The following is a 17917-nucleotide window of genomic DNA, read 5'->3' on the forward strand; positions in this document are numbered from 1 at the left end:
AGTGAACGAGTATCGTGAAAGGAAGGGAGCAGCGTAGCTCTTTTTGAATCGAGTCAAACGGCAGAAGCCAAGCTGTTTGGTTGTAGGCGCTTCACCTCATGCTCTCTAGACCCGGTGGCGTCTGCTCTATTAGTGTCGCTGCAGTGTCCTTCATGGAACGAACCACCTGGAGCCAACCATCCAAATGAGCACGCTCCTTCACCACCCTTCAGATTGCCCAGCAGCCACTCATGGGCACAATCGCTGCTCCGTATCATCTTCACCTTGACTCAAGCCTCGGGTGCTTTGCAAGCATGTCCATCCCCGACCCAACAGAAATCCTCCCATTGATCAGAATGAGATGACACGCTCCTCCACCACATTCCCATCCACGCCCACAACGTGCCATTCCTTTCTTCTGAGAGGCCGCTCAAACTTTGTCTGATCGTACTTCTTTTGACCCTTGGAAACACTTTTGCGTAACCCCTCGTTCCGACCATCGGGTCCTTCGGCTTCGAGGTTGCTCCTGTCAGCGGGGTGCGCTTCACTTGACAGCGCCAGTCGAGAATTCGTATGATAAGATCATCCATTTCCAAGTCTCTAGGGCCCGTGTTAAAGGGGAATGCGGTTCGTTGACCGCGTCGGGTCATTCGACAATCACTTCAGTGTCGCAGTCGTCTAGCACCTAAAAAAACCCACTGTTAGTCTACGGCGGCTCGAATCGTATACCGCCAGTCATTGTCCTCTGTCCGTCCTGACTTGGGACTCCTCATGACTGGGAGATGGAAGTGTAATAATGGACATCGCTTAGGGCGTTCGGTGATGGGCACGAGAGAGGGGGGACCCAATGCCTCATATTCGTATTGAAAGGTCCCCACGATGAGCCGTGCCGTCACCTCAGTCCCCTCCATATTGATTTTCAGACTTCATTTCGAAGCCCTGCAGAGTGCAAAAGCATGAAGGGCGTTGGGATGCACGTCTGCTTCACATAGGGCTGATGTGCCATTTCTCGCCCCGGCATAAAGGAATGAGATCGTATTTCAAGGAACAGGGGTCGTGCACAACGCTTTGCCGACGACGGTGACTTGCTGCCGGCTCTTGTTTAGGCTTCTCTTTTGGTTAGGTTCGAACCCTGACCCGCCTTCTCATGGGCTTGATCTTCATCGTATTGGCACCTCTCTTGACACCAACTGTCAACTGAATTCGAGCCTTCTTACATCACCGCATCACGAGGAGTCCCCCCAGCGGTCAGCGCATGGCGAAGCAATGAGACTCCACACACTCTCAAGGTTTATGCATTCGGGAATTTTGTCTTCAGCATGCTGCCGCAATTCGTTGTCTCTTTGAGGGGGGGACGGGGTTATCTGTATCAACCATAATCGTCATCTAGACCTCTTTCCTGGGACTATTTCTCCGGCAAATCTTGAGTCAACAGCCTATCGCTGCAGCACTCGAGGTCTTTGTTGTATTTCTCATTTCGAGACAGTTCATATCTCTGTCCTAACCTGACCCCGTTGTCCCACTCGTTGCCCACCTCTTGGTATCCAAAGGGTTGCTTCTGCTGTTTCCTTCGCCGTCGACGCACGAAGCTCGAGAAATTTCGGTATTGACGCAAGATCCTGGATTGGGGCCCGGCATGCATACGATCTAAGGGATGGATTGCATGAGCCCGTTGTAATTTTTCAACCAATTAGATCCCCAAAGGAGGCAGGCGATTGACTATTGTTCATCTCGCACCACTCTGACCTCGTGCGGTGTACGCTGCGAGCATCACAGACCGCCGCCGTGAAACCTCATTTCTCAAGGCCTTTATCATAAGCCATCAAGAAGTATCTGCCTGCGCCTGTCCATTGCATCATGGCGAAGCTTTTTATCGGGTCCGCGGCCACAAGCTACCCTTTTCCATTTGAATACTTGCATTGACACTTTCTCCGCAGGGGCCTTGCCTGGCATACAACCGATGAAACTCTCAACGAAGGCTTTCAGCGATTCGGAAAGGTCGAAGAAGCTGTACAGTACTTGCGATCACCTCTCATATTCTGCTGCTGATAGTTTGCAGGTTGTTGTAAAAGATCGTGATACCAACCGAAGCCGCGGGTTTGGATTTGTCAGGTTCGCCACCAAAGAAGAGGCCGACCAGGCGCTAGAAAACATGAACAACACAGAGTGAGACAGCTTAACGGGCGCCGATAACAAGGCAATGCTGACCAATGTGACAGATTCGATGGTCGCTTGATTCGAGTAGACCATGCGCAAGACAACAGATCGGGCGGGCAAGGTCGAGGTGGCGGCTTCTCTGGAAGAGCAGGATACACATCTTCCCAAGGCATGGCCGGAGGTTATGGTCAGATGGGCGGCCAAACACGAAATTCAAACTCGACGTCCTACGGACGCGGCGCTGCGTTCAATCCTCAGTATCAACAGTACGATCCACGATACCAAAATCCGGGCGGACCTTACGGTGGAGGGCAATCGCAAGGTCCCAACGACCCTTACGGGTCAGGGGGGTCCTACCGTCAATAGATGAAGTACTTCTCACAGTTGGGATTGATTGCATGAAGATACCCCCTGCGTCCGTCAGGTGAATAAAGAATGTTTCGAGCCGCGGGTTATGATTCTTGAATTTGTATTAAGAGCCTTGCCGGCCAATCGTACAAATGTTGGACGATATTCTGGTGATCAGCACACAATCATAACACTTTCTCAATCTCTTCTTGCTCCTCGGTGCTACTGACCCTTTTCAAGGCATGTGTCGACATGTGGAGTGGTATGGTACGGTCTGGTGGTAGCAGTGCACGAACCCGCCGGGCCAAGTCAGTGATATGCTCGTCATGGCTGTCGTTGCTCAGGCTCTCCAAAGCCTTTTCCAGGTGGAGGAGATATTCTCGATTCTCACCACTAGGGCCGATGCTGGAGTTGATAGTTTCGGCAACATCTTGAGGATGAAGAGCGCCTAGGAACTGAGGATTATCAGGCATGCCAATGTATACTAAACAACGAATATCTGCAAGGTTTGTGTCGGCCGGATGGAATGGAGTATACTGAATGCTGTATCCGTTGCTGTCCGCGGGTTAGCGGCCAGTCCAAAAATCGAGCTTGAAGCGCAAATACATTTCGCGAATGTCAAGATATTGTTGGACTTCTTTGGCTTTGGAAGGTATGATATGGTACGCGACACCCCAGACATAATCTTTTTCAGTGTGGCGTTGCTAATGTGGATACGTTAGCGGAGAGCATGCGGTGAGACACACTGACGGAGCAAGATCATACAGGATCATCGAGCGTCGCCCAGAAAGACTTCTCAATCAATGTCACCACTCTGCCTGGGGCCTCAGGAGTACCTCGATGGTCCTCGCTAAGCAAAATCTTCAGTACAAGCTAATGGTCTTGCTCAATAATACGCACCTAGCCTGGACGACGGGAACTGTCAGTACTTCTCTGGAAACTCTTCAAGACCATGCACAATGTCCCCTACCTGCCAAAATCGCCGGACATAGCCTTGGATATAACCCGGGATTCGTTGGTCTATTACTGATGAGCCTCACACAACCAATAGACAATAGGATTCCACGGAGGGCCTTACCGAAATGCGGAGGTGGCTTCCAGATAAGACTCCTAGGCAACGTTAACCATGAAAAAAGCCTTCCCAAGGAAAGTAGACACGATGTCATGTTGAACATACCCATAGCCAAACAGCCAAAAATCTTCAGGGCTATCAGAGCCCATGTTGACGGTCTGAGACTGATGACAATATTCGTCGATTCGCTATGGTGGGACAAAAAGCCAAGATACTGGAGAGGCAGAAACAGCACAGGACGTGGATATATGCGAGTCGAAGTACTTTGGCACCAAGAAGTCGATCAGAGTGTATGTAAGCGTGGCAGGAGATTTGCTTGCGCATATGAGGATATTTTCGGAAAGGTCGAGGATGGTTCGAGTCTGTTGGACACGCGCGTATCTGCGGATGCTCGTTGTGCGTTTCTGAAGAGTCTAACGAAGACTCCTGAGTGGTAGAGGTAGAGTAGCTGCAGAGCTCGCACCGAGCCAACGAGACCAGTGGCTAAGGGCTAGTTGACAAGGTACTTCCGTAGCAAAAGAGCGTGCTCTAGCCCTATGCAAAAGACAGGAGACTTTTTCCTGGTCCGGCCGGTACTTTGATCAGGGTTGCTCGATGTTGCTTAGGTCAATCACGACTGGACCAACAACTCCTGCAAATCGGATGGGAGCCGTGACAAGGGATCTGAGCTTGGATTGGGCTCGATGTTGCGGGGGCATAAAGTGACCGCAATAAATGAACAAAATAGAGGCGGCCACTTGTTCGAAGAACATACGGTAAAGAATGGCCTTCTCGCTGACAAACAACTGCAGTCACCAAAGATCAGGAGCAAGACGGAGATAGTGGCAATCTCTTGTATTTGTACGGTGCACTGGTCCCTCGTGGGTAAGCTGTTAAAGGGTGAGTTCGAATTGATTGTTAGAACCGGCTCCTTGCAGCCCTGGGGGAATCGGCCTCACTAGCCCAACTTCTCCGGGCACGTTATTCTTATCCCACACCTCGTCAGCTGCGCCCAGCCTTGAAAGTCACATATTGGTTAGGCGACGAGGCCATTCACTCTTCTTCGTGAAACAGCATGACTAGGACAATTCTTGAAGTGTTGGGAGCCTTCTCTCACGGTTCAACTTTGAAACCCATGACATCATCCTGGCTTCATTGACTTGCACAACAACACACGCAAAATGGCATACCACAAAGCCTTCAACCCTGACGCACTACCTGCGTAAGTATGGAGCACCTGCTCGTTCGACTTTAGACTAGACGTTTCGGGCATTGACCCTTCTGTTATTTGCAGACATGCAGAGCCAGAGCAGGCTGCACAAGCTCTGAGCCAACTGCAGATAAACCGCAAACCTTCACCAAATACTCGATACCCGAATCAAACACAACCTCAGCAGAATGATTCACGCCCTCCTCCCATCGATCGTCATTCGTCTCCCGCAGGCCAGAGTTCTCATTATCGGCCGCAACCGACACAGAGCTACTCACAGCAACGCCCTTCTAATGACCAGTCCTACGTGGACAATCAATACAGCCGCCTACAGTCTCCTCCACCACAAAGCTATGGTTACGGTCGCGGCCAAAATCCACATCGCTACGAAGATACTCAATATTCTTTGAACGGAGCAGAACAATATCATGGATACAGTGGAGGGGCCCCCGGCCCGGGCTCTCGAAGTCTATACGATTTCTTTCGTGATGCGAATGAATCGCAGACGGGCAATATGACAAGCGTTGAACTGGGGAAGGCTCTGGTCAACTCCGACCGCACTCGCTTTGACAGCGCAACGATCTCGTCGCTAATGCGCATGTTCACCACGTCTTCGTCCCATAACCCTGACGACTTGACTCTTACATTCGATGAATTTAAGAGTATGTGGGAGTTCCTGGCTGCTTGGAGGCGGCTATTCGAACAATTTGATGTCGACCGAAGTGGTCGAATATCGCGGGATGAATTCTCTCGCGCCATGACAGCGTTTGGCTATCGCCTGTCCCCGCCATTCGTCACTGTGCTTTACAATACATTCAATGATCGGAGTCCTGTGAAGGGCCAGGGAATGAGTTTTGATCTGTTTGTCCAGGCCTGCATTAGCCTAAAGAGGATGACGGATGTGTTTAAGAAATACGATGACGACCGGGACGGCTATGTGACCCTCAGTTTCGAAGAGTTCTTGACCGAAGTCCTGCGGCTCCGGGATTGAGCCGTCTGCCCTTGGACTTGGTCAAATTTGTGGGAAGTTACGAGTACTTGAACGGGCATCTCAGAGCTCATATTTTGGGTCTGCCAGAAGTGATGCCGAACTAACCGGAGTATCATGGCCGCATGTCGCAGTCTTTTCCTGGAAATCCTTGTTGGCTGCATTACTTGCACAGCGTACAGTATTGACTATGAGATGGCTGTAAGTGCTACCCCGCAAATGTCACGTCAGGTATCAGAGGTGGTATACGAGTATGGGCTATAGCGTCGGGCATCGAGGATGCCGGCACTCGGTAGTTTGGCCACCAAGAAATGTCTGCAGGAATAGCGCGCCACGGATTACTTCCAATGACCGAACAACACCCGAAGTCTTCTTAGGCAGGGGAAAGCTGATGTGTCGAGTGTGATGAAGTGTAGTGAAAGCAACCCGTTCAGGCACTTTGAAAGAGTGTAAGCATCGAACAACCACAGGACATCAGAGATCGTCATTTTGCGTTGATATCATCGTTCCAGATGAAGGGGGCGGTGCATCGCCGGCCAGAGCCTAAAATCCACGTGGAAGTCAACTGTAGGGATTCCTTTACTGTACGGAGTACATGACCCTAAATAGCATTGCAACAAGTCCCTCTCATCATCTCAATTCCCCCAGGCAATCTTTACAGGACGTATTTTGGCCGACTCCAGAGTGTTGTCTATACTCCGTACTTCGTATTACCGGCATGATGGTCATTGCAATGCCATGCCTCCTCTTTTAGGCAGAATTATAGACCACTCGAGAAGGAGGAAAAGGAGGGGAACGAGAAGCGCAGACACGGGAGGACGGTGGTGTCGGTAAGAGACGCCGCTGCCACAGAAGGGTTCGCCTATCATCAGGTGCCCGGTGGGCAGGTTTTGACCCAAAGGCCTTTAGTGGCATGATGGCGCTCGTGGTCCGTGGGAAGGGCCCCTTGACGGGTTCTTTCGTAGGTTCTTCAATTGGTTACCAGGAGTGGCCGACAAGTGCCTAAACTAGCGAGCCCTCCCAGGCGTACTGTCATTTGCTCATAGCCCGTCAGCTGCGTGTCGACGGGGCCTCCACGTCCACGCGAAGGAGAGGTAGGGAACATCTATCGAACTCTGGCTGCTGCAGGCACATCATGCCGCACATGGCGGCGCTTTCTCGCAGCCAGCCTATCTAAGGAATGGCGCACTGTGACCCTCTCCCACCCTTGCTGGACTTTCCCGCCCTGGATGCGGAACCAGAGAGATAGGGAGAGAGAAGAGGAACTTGGCTTGTTCAAGCTTCGCCATGAAAATGGTCAGCGTTCACAGAAATAGTTACGGAGTACCAAACAAGACACTTGACGATCCAGGGTTCAGATGATGGACATTCAAGGGACACAGGGTGTTGGAAAGATCGGCTTTGGGGGAAGGAATACGAAGCACTCGCAAAGTGTGGTACGGGTTGAGATAGGCTGGTCCATTTGCTGGTTCGGTGAACCCACCATCCCCCAGAACGCCAGGCGAGGCGCTCGTGGGTTCTGTGCTGCCCCCGCCGCCATTCACCTGTTGGCTACTAGCCGTATGTACGTCGTCAGGGCCGAGCTGCTGTCTTCAACTGCGCTACTACTACTCGTACTCCGTCAAACTACCACCTTGATTCTGCTGCACATTTGTAAAGCTGATGAGCATTCTACCGTTGCACTGACGCCTACCTCACGCCTCACCTCTCCTTCTCTTCCATCTCGCCCTTTGCCTTCGATTTGTCCATACTTTCGACACCCAGATGCGCTCCCCTTCATTTTGATAGCTGCCCCTGTACTCGGGTCGCTGCAGATGAGGCGCGTCAATCATGTCATCCTTCTTCGGGAAACTAAAGAGCCAGGTGCGTAGGAGACCTCTCCGCCTACCTTGTTTGCTCAAACGGAGCATGAACGCCTCTATTCATTGGCCTACTCTTTGCATATATCCAGCTACTGACTGCCTTTTCTCCCAGAATGCTCCCAGTCCAGCGGTAGGCACCACCCCGATCAAAAGGGATCCAAATGCGCCCATCCCGACCCCTCTAGAGCGCATGCTCAAGCATGCTGGTCCGCTTCGTAGTGATGGAAGTGATAAATTCTTTGGCATGGAAAATGTATGTGTCCACCCCTGTTGCGATGGCTGCCTTGACTGACGAGGAATTGTCTGTCCGTTCTACAGTTTGGAAATACCTGGTCAGTGCTGAAACTCCCCGGTCCTACTTCTTGATCTGACCTCCGCAGTTATTGCAATTCCATCCTACAATGTTTATATTATTCTGTCCCTTTCCGAGAAAATGTTCTCTCATACCCCCGTCACTCGACCCCTGAGTCTATCGCCGAAGCACAGGCGAATGCGCCACCCCGAGTAACGCCCACCCAAGCCAATGGAGCAGCGAAGAAGCCGCAGGGGCCGAGCTCTTCACGAAATGCGGGTGCTCCGCCCCAGCAGCAAAAGCCCGAGGACAAGGACTCGCCTGAATACAAGAAGAAACAAGCCCTCGCGGCAGGTCCTATCCTTAACATGAGCTACGGAAACGCACAGAGTTACGACATGCCCGAGACGCTTTTCACCACCCTCAAGGACCTGTTTGAAGCCGTGGTCGTGGACAGAAACCGCATGGGTGTGATCAGTCCTACAAAGTTTTTGAACACATTGCGCAAAGAAAACGAAATGTTCAGATCGGCCATGCATCAAGATGCCCACGAGTTTCTCAATCTTCTTCTTAATACGGTGGTGGAAAATATTGAAGAACACGATAGGACCCTGAATGCACAGAAGATGATCGAGCAGGCTCAACGACCCGTGGAGGAATCCGAAGCCATGACCAAGACCGAATCCGCAACAGTTTCTTTCCCTTCTGTATTACCAACCCCGTCCGCACACTCAAACACACGCTGGCTGCATGAGTTATTTGAAGGCACTTTAACATCCGAGACCCGGTGCCTAACTTGTGAAAATGTTTCACACCGTGACGAGCCTTTTCTCGATCTGTCGGTGGATCTGGAACAGCATTCATCAGTTACCGCTTGTCTTCGCAGATTTTCCGAAGAAGAGATGCTTTGTGAGCGAAACAAGTTCCATTGTGATAATTGCGGTGGCCTACAAGAGGCCGAGAAGCGCATGAAGATCAAGAGATTACCAAGGATATTGGCTCTGCACCTGAAAAGATTCAAGTATACAGAAGACCTCCAGCGATTACAGAAGCTATTCCACAAAGTTGTTTACCCATACCACCTCCGACTCTTCAACACCACCGATGACGCCGAGGACCCGGACCGAATATATGAGTTATACGCTGTCGTTGTCCACATTGGTGGAGGACCATATCACGGCCATTACGTCGCAGTTATCAAGACACAGGATCGAGGCTGGTTATTGTTTGATGACGAGATGGTGGAACCGGTCGACAAGAATTTTGTTCGCAACTTCTTCGGGGACAAGCCTGGACTTGCCTGCGCTTATGTTCTGTTCTACCAAGAAACAACCATCGAAGCGATTCGAAAGGAACAGCAGATGGAAGGCAAGCGACGTGCTTCACAGGATCTCCCCAATGGTCTGGCCACAGACGCCAGACACTCAGCCGAACTGCATCGGGTCCAGACGGTCAGTCCCATGATGTCACCGGGGAGTGTAGGAAACGATAGTAATCACCACTACGCGACTCTGGACCACGCCATGACTGCACCAGAATTCATGACGAACGGTCATGTCGAGCCACCAAAATCTCCCACCTTGACTTCGGATAGGCCAGTCAGTCCAATCCTACAAAGCAAGAAGGAAAGGGCCAAAGAAGAAAAGATACGCAAGGCGGCGGAAAAGCAGGCTGAGAAGGAGAGACAAGAGGCAGAAAAACAACGTCGGAAAGACTTGGCTACAAAGTTGTCAGAAGCACACAAGAAGCAGGAGGCCGAATTAAAAGCTGCCTTGGAAGCCAGCAAAGCGAGCAAAGCCGAGGAAGACAGGCGGCATGCTCTTGAACGAACGGTAACATCCCCTAACGGCAGCAATCACTCTGGTGGTCTCGAGCGTTTCAAGCGCACCAAGAGTCTACGGTTCGGATCATTGACGAAGCGAGATAAGCCGCATCCGAAGCCATCGGATGAGAATCTGGCAACATCATCGGCATCAGCGGAGACGGACGCGCCTGAGCCTGAGAAGGACAAGGACAACCACAAGGATAGCTCACCCAAGGAAAAGAAAAATCGATTCAGTATTCGGAAAAAGTCATTCGGCATGTTGTCTTCATCTTGATCATATCTGGAAGCAAAGGAGCCCATATTTTGAACTTTCATTCATGTCTATAATGGTTAGTGGAATCGCAAAGGACAAACTTGGAAAGCCACGACAACTCTTCATTTGGTGGGGCAAAACTTGGATCCTCGACCCAGTTTGCCTGGCTCCCATGCAAATCTGGGCTTTTGCTTGGTTTTGACACAAAGGGGATGTTTTTGGGTGGTTCCCACAACGATTTCAGATGCACATTTATGAAAGGACATACAAAGTGACATCTGTGGTCATGGTTATGATCACGATGATGAGGTGTTTTTGTATATCTTGTGTTGTCGATCTTTTTTGTCATACATGATCCATGAGTATAATGAGATGATCTTTTGTGAGGGTTGGGATTGTCCTTTTTTTTGGTTGTGAGTTTACAAGCAATTTTTCTGAGAAAAAGAAAGAAAAAGGAGTCTGGATCTATCTCTGCCTTGAGGAGCATGAGGAGCTTGGGCTTTGTATTGGGGTTGGTCGGGGGAGTATCTTTTTGCTCTCCAGGGGTTTTGGTTCCTTTTTTCTTCTTTTCTCTTTTTTTTCAAAGAGCACATATATATCAGATCAGGGACCCTAGGTATTTCTTAAAGAAATATATATGTGGGTATCATACCTACCAACATTCGACGCGAAAAGGGTACGAGATCAAAAAGACAAACATATGGATGGCCTCAGGTACCTTAGCTAAGACCTAGGGGTAGGGTTTACGCGGATAGAGATTGTCCAGGTTTTGGTCGCCCCCCCAGGAGGGGGGAACTGCCTCCCTCCTCCCTTTGTCGTAGGTATATATAGAAAACTCTGGACCTGCTTCTAATCTCTGGACATTGAAACCTTTCCGTGAGGTATCAGTCGCTCTGTACAGTGTCACTTGCCTCCTAAAACATACGGCAAATTGTGGTTACTTGCCGAGTAGTTAGTGCGTACATCTGCGGTGTCTCTCGTACAGAAGAACGATGACAATTAAGAAAAGGTGTGAAGCAGTGAGATGTACTTGAGTGGGCAAGGGTCCGTTGATGCAATTTCCCAGTCATCCGGATTCATGTTTGTTTCCTGGTTTGATTCTACTGGGTTATGTATGTATGACCTGCCATTTTGGTCTCCTTGTTTCGTCCACGCCGAAAAGGACTCTGGCCATCCCCTGACGGGGCCGAGGAGAGCAAGTCCCAGTGAGAGAGGACTTGCGCCGAGACTGACTCGCAAACGAACCAAGGGTTTCACATACGTGCATCTCCTCCGCCTGCCTCTATCTTACCATAACCTAGCTCGAAAGTGGGTGGCTGCTAAAAACGAGTTGAGTTACCGACAAATAGGTGACGGGGGGTGATGTGCCATGAGCTGCTTCGGTGCAGTTGTTTGGCAGCTTGATGGTGTGATCTTGCAAGAGGACAACAACTCAAGGTTTTGATACAGAGAGTCTGTTGGTCGATTGGGTCGAGTTCGATTTGTTGTCGTGGGCTGTATAAGTCTTCCGTTGATGGAGCCCGTCAGGCCGCGGCGGTCAAGGATGTTTGGGAAACCATAAAGCATAGACCTTCTAGTGGACAAAAGGCTGAAGCAAATCCCTTGTCGCCGTAAATGCTCTCGAAGAAAACCGCTCTAGTTAAACCGCAAGGCTGAATACGTATAATACGGTTCGTCCATGTGCTGAGCAAGATTGGGCCAAAGTTCATAACGATCATGGTTCACAAACGTATACTCCGCTAGTCGAAGTCGAAGTCTCGTCCAAAAACCCAGGTGGCACCATGGAAAATTTCATCGATCCAGAAAGTCGGAGCAGGGCGCTTTGCTGGTTTGGTCGACTAGAGATAGATCAATGTGATTTTATGCTCCTTCTGGCCCGACAAGATCCCTTGAGTTTTCGAATGCATGATTTGCGGCGTTTGACGGCCTATACCAAGACGGATCTAGTGTAGTCTCGTTCGAATCTCATCATCCTAACAAGAGCTCATATATAACGATTATCGTATTGATGAATATCAAAGGTACTGTGTCACCAACCCCAAATGTTAGTCGTCAATAGCTCTCCTTCTGCGTGCTTCGAGGGTCCGGATGACGAACCTCGACATAATGTCCTTATACTAGAGATCAAGTTGATGCCTTTGCTGCGAAAACTCTCTGGATCTTGCGCTGGAGCACCAAAGGCTACGCCGCCCGCCGAAGGATCGTTGAGTTGCGACTTTCCCCAGCCGACTATGAGTAGGTGTTAGTTGTGTTGCGATGGGATCTTTCAGCCTTCCTGAACGGAACGACAAGCGGAAAACGCAGAGAGGATAAACGTACTTCGAGCGAGGAATCGGTCTTCAGAGAGGATTGCGACGGCGTTGAGCAGGAGGCAGGTCGCTGTGTTGAAGGAAATCACATGTCAGTGATAGTGCACGACATGTGGTGGCATGCTTTGCAGCAAACTTACCATAGATGATGGGGCCGAAGCCAAAGAGACTGAGCATCTTGGGATGTTGGAAAGATGTATGCTGTGTACACAGAGTCTATGTCTCCTCGAAGTGTCAAGATGGTGCAGGCTGAGAAGAGGTGTCCATAGTCTCCGGAGATATTAGTGTTCGAACGGATTGAGACAGTGTTTCACAGTACAAGATTTCGTCGAAGTATTAGTGTCCCAAATGCAAGTATATCGACACATTTTCCCCTCTTCCTCTTCCAACTGGCCTTTTGAATTTCAAATCATAGTCGGCCTAACCAGATTTCATGCAAGGGCTATACGCTTCTTTCGGATACCGTCATGTAGGTGATCGTCTTTGTCGGGTCTGTGCAACATCGCGGCATTCGCTGCTTAGGTCAGCAGGGATGGTCCATCTCACTCTCAACCGACACTAATATGGGCGTCTACCCGAGGTTTTGTCCTATATAAAGACCGAGACCCCTCAGCGAGAGACCACCATATATTTGCTTTGGTGTGATTCAACCTTCTCTCAAGCCCATCATTCTGGTCATTACTTGCCCACCGAGATCATTCCCACCATGGCCGACAGAGTCCAGCAGGTCGTCGATCTGCCTCCTTGCAACCGGCACATCGCAACGCATGATGCAAATGGTAAGAGTGTCTACGCTCAATCACCACCCCAACAATACATACCCGTTGAAAATTTCGGGGGAATGGCTCGATCATATTCGGTGGCCTCAGTTCCCGCAAAGATGGCCAACGATGAAGATCTAAAGGCATACAAAAGCAACGACGCCGTCACTAGCTGGGCACAGCCATCCATCGTCACCCCGAACGGCGCCAACCTTTTGGTGGTGGACCTGGCTCCTGGTGGTGTGAGCAGCATGCACCAGACGGTCTCCATCGACTACTCCATCTGCGTTATTGGTGAGATTGAGCATGAGCTCGATAGTGGAGAGGTTGTACTCTTGAAACCAGGAGTAAGTCCGATGCCACCTCCGTCATGACCTTTTGCTCATGCAAGTCAGGATCATATTGTACAACGAGGTACAAATCATCGATGGCGTAATGCTTCCAAGACGAAGCCAGCTCGTTTCGTTGCCGTTACAGTTGCTTGTGAACCCTTTGAAATCGCGGGCAAGATGCTGGAGGAGGTCCATGTCTCTTGAGCAGAAGTAATTTTGGAACGGTTGAAGTGGCGAGATGTAGCCAAATGTCTACTCACTCTTTCGTACATATATACGAGCAGAATGGGCCTGTTCTTCTTATCCAATGCTATCCTCATTCTCTGCCTGGAATGCTCGACACATATCACGTGATGATGCGGTGGTCTTGACAAACTGTCCCCCTTTTCCCGCGAATCTCGTCCTTCTAGAGTACCGACCTGTCGCGACCACCACCGAATTGATTGAGCCATACGTACACATGACACTTTGGCGCATATGGCTGGAATTGAATCCCGGCACATCGGATGCCTGGTCATCGTAGTGCTGATACAGATTCACCTGTACGTGTCGCCCTTTACCAAGGTCGAAGAATCGTTCAACATACAAGCCACACACGACATATTGAAATATGGAATCCCGACACAAAACGTCCATCTCAGATTGAAAGCCCAATACGATCATATGACATTTTCTGGTGCTGTTCCAAGGACGTTCATCGGTCCTCTCATCCTCGCGGCGATCGCGAAACCCTTTGTCTGGTATGGTCAACTCAATGGACCACAACAGCAAATGCTCGGTATTTACGCCGACCCTCTGCCCCTCTCCACCAAATCGTCCCAAACATGCTGACAAAAAGTCGTTCGTCATCAGTGCGAGCTGTCCTAGGACTGTTCAACGGTGCCTCGCTCATCGGCTACGCGTCGGCAGTGAGGCGTGCGTACGGCTCATCGGCGAGTACGTGGTACACCTTTTTTCAGGGAGCTCAGTTTCACGTCCTCTACTACTCTTCGAGGACACTACCCAACATGTTTGCTTTTGGGATCAGTAGGTGACTCCGTGCTGTCCATGTGAGGAAACCGTCCTCCGAGAGCCCAGTGCTAACCCGACATGACCACCAGCCACGATCGGTCTACGATTCCTCCTACCGGACCCGACATCACCACAATTCAGAGTCCGAAGAACAAGACTGGGCCTGTACCTCCTCACGCTCGCGACCGTCGTGTTCCGCTCAGAGATCGCCTTGCTGCTGGCATCTCACTGCCTCTATCTCGTCCTCAGGTCGGGGTCCATTTCCAACGCCGCCTCCCTAATTCGCGTGGTATTCATCCCGGCCGTGTTCTCCGCGACCGTCGCCGGTCTCGTGCTCACGGTCGGCATCGACACCTTCTTCTGGCAATCCCGCACGCTCCTGTGGCCTGAACTGGCCGCCTTCCTGTCCAACGTGTTCCCTTCCAGCGACGGCCTCGGCGCCTCGGCGTGGGGCACGTCCCCGTGGCACTGGTACTTGACGTCGGCGATCCCACGACTGGTCCTCAACCCCTTTCTCCTCGTCCTCCCGGTCTGGGGCCTCACGAGGTCCATACGCCCTCAACTCCTTGACCTCCTCGTCCCCTCGCTGAGCTACGTTTCGCTCTATTCGATCCTTCCACACAAAGAAACTCGCTTCCTTTTCCCCGTGGTCCCACCCATCACGGCCTCGGTGGCCCTGTGCGCGTCGTACATCAGCACCCGCCGCCACCGGCACCGTCTGTACAAACTCACGACGTGCGCCCTCCTTTTGTCCGGCGGACTCACAGCCGCGATATCGACGGGCGTCCTCCTGCCCCTCTCGTCGCTGACGTATCCGGGCGGCACGGCGCTGACGTCCCTGCACGCGATCTCGCTCAACTACGGGCCCCGGCCGCGGATCCGGGTCCACCTGGGCAACCTCGCGCTCCAGACGGGGGTGACGCATTTTCTGGACGAGCCGGCCTCGACGCTGCACGATCGGCCCGTCTTCACGCTCCCCGGGTCGGCGGACGGGCGCATACCGACGATCCGCTCCGCGCGGCCCACGCAGTGGATCTACGACAAGTCCGACAACGAGACCGACCTGCTCACGCCGGCGTTCTGGGCCCAGTTCGACTACGTCGTCGTCGAGGACCCCGCGCGCGCCATCGGGGCCTGGGACGTCGTCGACAAGATCCCCGGCCTGGGGAGGCCGCGCGTCGTCGGGCCCGACGTCGGCCGTGGACTGTTGGTCCTCGGCCCCAAAGGCGCCAGGAGGCAAGAGGACGGCTTGTCGAGGATCGCGGACGAAATCTACGGCGGGACAATGGCCAAGTGGGTCTACGGAGTCGCCCACGACGTGCTCAGAGAGGGGTACGGACTCGACGTGCTGCTGAACACCTCAAACTGGAGCTGGACAAAGGGATGGTGGATCCACTGGGGCCTAGAGACAAAGTTGTATATTTTGAAAAGCGGCGAGAGTGGGATATTGCCTTGAACCTGCCTGGCCGGACATGACTGACCATCCTACGCTGGGACGGGTACTATGATTCGAATCCCCAATGATGGTCACTTTTGCAACCGACTCATTCTACCCTCGATGCCCGAAACCATATCCCCGACCACCTTGACGTTTCCTTTCATGGTATCTTCAAGCTCGGCCATGCGCGTTTCGACATCCTCGACGGCTTGTCTCCACTGACCAATCTCCTCCCTGGTCTCGGCCTGTCTCTTCTCTACGGCGTCGAGGTTGTTCTTGGCTTCGGCCGCGCCCGCGTGGACGATGCTGAGCGCCCTCAGCCGCTCCAACACCACGGGGAGCAATGGCTGCAGATTTTGAATGGACGGGAGAAGTTGGTACAGCGCCGTGATTTTGGACGATTGCTCGTCCAGAAACAGCTGCGACTGTATTTGAAGTGATTCGTCGGGCTGCTGCTGCTGCTCGGGTGCCACGGTGTGCTGTTGTTGTTGCTGCGTCGACGAGGCGTTGGAATAGCCACGGCGCGACCTCGTGTTGGTGTGGGACATGAGATTACGCATCCGGGCTTCGTGAAGCTCCGACAGAGCCTGTAGGGCTTGTTTACGCGAAGCAGTGAGCCTGTCGGATTCGGCGATGAGGGTTCGTAGTTTCGAAGACACCGTGTCGAGAAGGGGCGTGGGCTGTGTGACAGCGGTAGCTGTTGTCGTTGTCGACGACGAGGACCTTGGCGCCAGAGTATTGCTCAGAACCGTGATTTGCGTCGAGAGGCTGTCCAGCGTCGGGAGGATAGACGCTTGGGACTGGGCGTTTGTAGACGAGATTCCCAGACTGGCTTCCAGAGCCGTCAGTCTGTCCGAGAATGCTGTCACGGCTGAAAGTGCCGATGTTGTTGTTGGTGCTGGTGGTGCGGACGCTTGCTGCTGTGTGCCTGTAGTAGTTGAGGTTTCTTTCGTATCTTGTGCACCGCCTCTTCTTCTCAACTTGTCCACTTTTGACAAGAATTCATTCTCGAGTGTAGCTCCGCCAGCCTGAAACCCAGTCTTTGCGCTCAATTGATCCAAAACTCTGGTGAGTTGGTCAACTCCGTCGGTGTCGACGTGGTCGGCCTCCGCCGCGGCGGCATGTTGCTGCTCGACGCTGTCTTTGAATTCACCATCGCCGCCGTCGTCCTTTTCTTGCTCCCGTCTCTCCAGTTCCAGTCTGACTTCTTCGGCCTCCCTCTTCAGGCGAGCGAGTTTTCTGCCCAAGGTCTCTTCCTCGCCGTCGTCTTCATCACTCAGGTCGCCCAGCTCTTCAATGCCACCATTGTCTTGCCTCTTCCTCCGCCGTCTGGATCGGGTGCGGTACGACCTTCGAGAACCCCCGACGCTGTCTGAGAAGTCGACCCCTCGAGCGTCAACGAGAGCGGGCTCAAACCTGCGCCTCGCCTCGTCTCTGTCCAGAGGCTGTCTGTCTAGACCGGGGAGTGCTTCGTCGTCCGATGGCGATTCGGATATCGTACGCAAAGTGCCTGTCTGGAAAGGCGGTATGTCAGATGAGGTGGGTTTCTGGCTTGTTTTGTAGAGAATTGTTTTGATTTACCTGAGCGGTGGAAACATCGTCAGCGAGTTCTGGCGTCTCATATACTTCAGGTGCAGCATCCTAAGGAAACCGTTGGTGTCAGTTTGAAAGGACATGAGAGATGTCACAATATAAAAACACCCCAAAATTAGAGAGACTCACGATATCAGGGAGCACTGCCCATTTGTTGCTGACGGCCATACTATCTTAGAAAAATGATGTCGAGGTCTGCATGCATGACACAGGAACTTGAAGGTGTACACTATGTAAACACACTTTCAACGTTTTGACACGCGGAGCGCGCATGAGGTGTCAGGGATGTAATTTAAGGCTAGAGAGGTCCGCTATTACAAGGAACGCTGCTTGCAAATTCAGGGGGCAATGGAATGGCCCGCGCCGCTTTACTTGCCCAGGGATTTACTGAGCTGTATGGGCAATTTAGGGGCTTCCAGCCTAAGCATCCATTTACTGTGCTGTATCACTCCCGATATAGAGTACATGTATGAATATAGACATTAACTCGTACAGGGGACATGCAACT

The 17917-nt window shown here is 51.9% G+C and overlaps 8 protein-coding genes across 10 annotated transcripts; 5 read left to right on the top strand and 3 right to left on the bottom strand.

Moving 5' to 3' along the window:
• Nucleotides 1-49: 49 nt before the first annotated feature.
• On the bottom strand, nt 50-4426 carry PV06_00790. 2 transcript variants are annotated; one of them, XM_016401338.1, is made up of 8 exons: nt 3662-4426; nt 3563-3594; nt 3455-3504; nt 3385-3389; nt 3250-3334; nt 3091-3188; nt 2188-3039; nt 50-2122 (listed from the first exon to the last, which is right to left on the bottom strand). In XM_016401338.1, the coding sequence occupies exons 1-7, from the start codon at nt 3703-3705 to the stop codon at nt 2670-2672; spliced, it is 684 nt and encodes a 227-aa protein (XP_016268391.1). In that variant the 5' UTR covers nt 3706-4426; the 3' UTR covers nt 50-2122; nt 2188-2669. The 2 variants fall into 2 exon arrangements, with proteins under 2 accessions (XP_016268391.1, XP_016268390.1); XM_016401337.1 differs by having other exon boundaries at nt 50-3039.
• On the top strand, nt 1837-2502 carry PV06_00791 (uncharacterized protein; the record flags this gene model as incomplete). Its single annotated transcript, XM_016401339.1, has 4 exons — nt 1837-1856; nt 1917-1989; nt 2039-2145; nt 2199-2502. The coding sequence occupies 4 exons, from the start codon at nt 1837-1839 to the stop codon at nt 2500-2502; spliced, it is 504 nt and encodes a 167-aa protein (XP_016268392.1).
• Nucleotides 4427-4551: 125 nt separating the features above from the next.
• On the top strand, nt 4552-6392 carry PV06_00792 (uncharacterized protein). The gene is made up of 2 exons (XM_016401340.1): nt 4552-4757; nt 4830-6392. The coding sequence occupies exons 1-2, from the start codon at nt 4717-4719 to the stop codon at nt 5734-5736; spliced, it is 948 nt and encodes a 315-aa protein (XP_016268393.1). The 5' UTR covers nt 4552-4716; the 3' UTR covers nt 5737-6392.
• Nucleotides 6393-7366: 974 nt separating this feature from the next.
• PV06_00793 (uncharacterized protein) lies at nt 7367-10659 on the top strand. Its single transcript, XM_016401341.1, has 4 exons — nt 7367-7596; nt 7708-7848; nt 7914-7927; nt 7976-10659. The coding sequence occupies exons 1-4, from the start codon at nt 7564-7566 to the stop codon at nt 9984-9986; spliced, it is 2199 nt and encodes a 732-aa protein (XP_016268394.1). The 5' UTR covers nt 7367-7563; the 3' UTR covers nt 9987-10659.
• Nucleotides 10660-10726: 67 nt separating this feature from the next.
• PV06_00794 (uncharacterized protein) lies at nt 10727-12511 on the bottom strand. The gene is made up of 4 exons (XM_016401342.1): nt 12415-12511; nt 12285-12344; nt 12063-12194; nt 10727-11989 (listed from the first exon to the last, which is right to left on the bottom strand). The coding sequence occupies exons 1-4, from the start codon at nt 12449-12451 to the stop codon at nt 11934-11936; spliced, it is 285 nt and encodes a 94-aa protein (XP_016268395.1). The 5' UTR covers nt 12452-12511; the 3' UTR covers nt 10727-11933.
• Nucleotides 12512-12693: 182 nt separating this feature from the next.
• PV06_00795 lies at nt 12694-13697 on the top strand. Of its 2 annotated transcripts, XM_016401343.1 has the most exons (3): nt 12694-12743; nt 12873-13382; nt 13431-13697. In XM_016401343.1, the coding sequence occupies exons 1-3, from the start codon at nt 12708-12710 to the stop codon at nt 13569-13571; spliced, it is 687 nt and encodes a 228-aa protein (XP_016268396.1). In that variant the 5' UTR covers nt 12694-12707; the 3' UTR covers nt 13572-13697. The 2 variants fall into 2 exon arrangements, with proteins under 2 accessions (XP_016268396.1, XP_016268397.1); XM_016401344.1 differs by having other exon boundaries at nt 12694-13382.
• A 147-nt stretch (nt 13698-13844) lies between these two features.
• On the top strand, nt 13845-16194 carry PV06_00796 (uncharacterized protein; the record flags this gene model as incomplete). Its single annotated transcript, XM_016401345.1, has 3 exons — nt 13845-14145; nt 14220-14393; nt 14468-16194. 3 exons carry the CDS (start codon nt 13845-13847, stop codon nt 15832-15834), a joined length of 1842 nt encoding a protein of 613 aa, XP_016268398.1. The 3' UTR covers nt 15835-16194.
• On the bottom strand, nt 15785-17657 carry PV06_00797 (uncharacterized protein). Its single transcript, XM_016401346.1, has 3 exons — nt 17539-17657; nt 17398-17457; nt 15785-17330 (listed from the first exon to the last, which is right to left on the bottom strand). Exons 1-3 carry the CDS (start codon nt 17575-17577, stop codon nt 15906-15908), a joined length of 1524 nt encoding a protein of 507 aa, XP_016268399.1. The 5' UTR covers nt 17578-17657; the 3' UTR covers nt 15785-15905.
• Between the last annotated feature and the right edge of the window lie 260 nt (nt 17658-17917).

This window comes from Exophiala oligosperma, assembly GCF_000835515.1.
Source record: "Exophiala oligosperma strain CBS 72588 unplaced genomic scaffold supercont1.1, whole genome shotgun sequence".
NCBI classification, from domain to species: Eukaryota; Fungi; Ascomycota; class Eurotiomycetes; order Chaetothyriales; family Herpotrichiellaceae; genus Exophiala; species Exophiala oligosperma.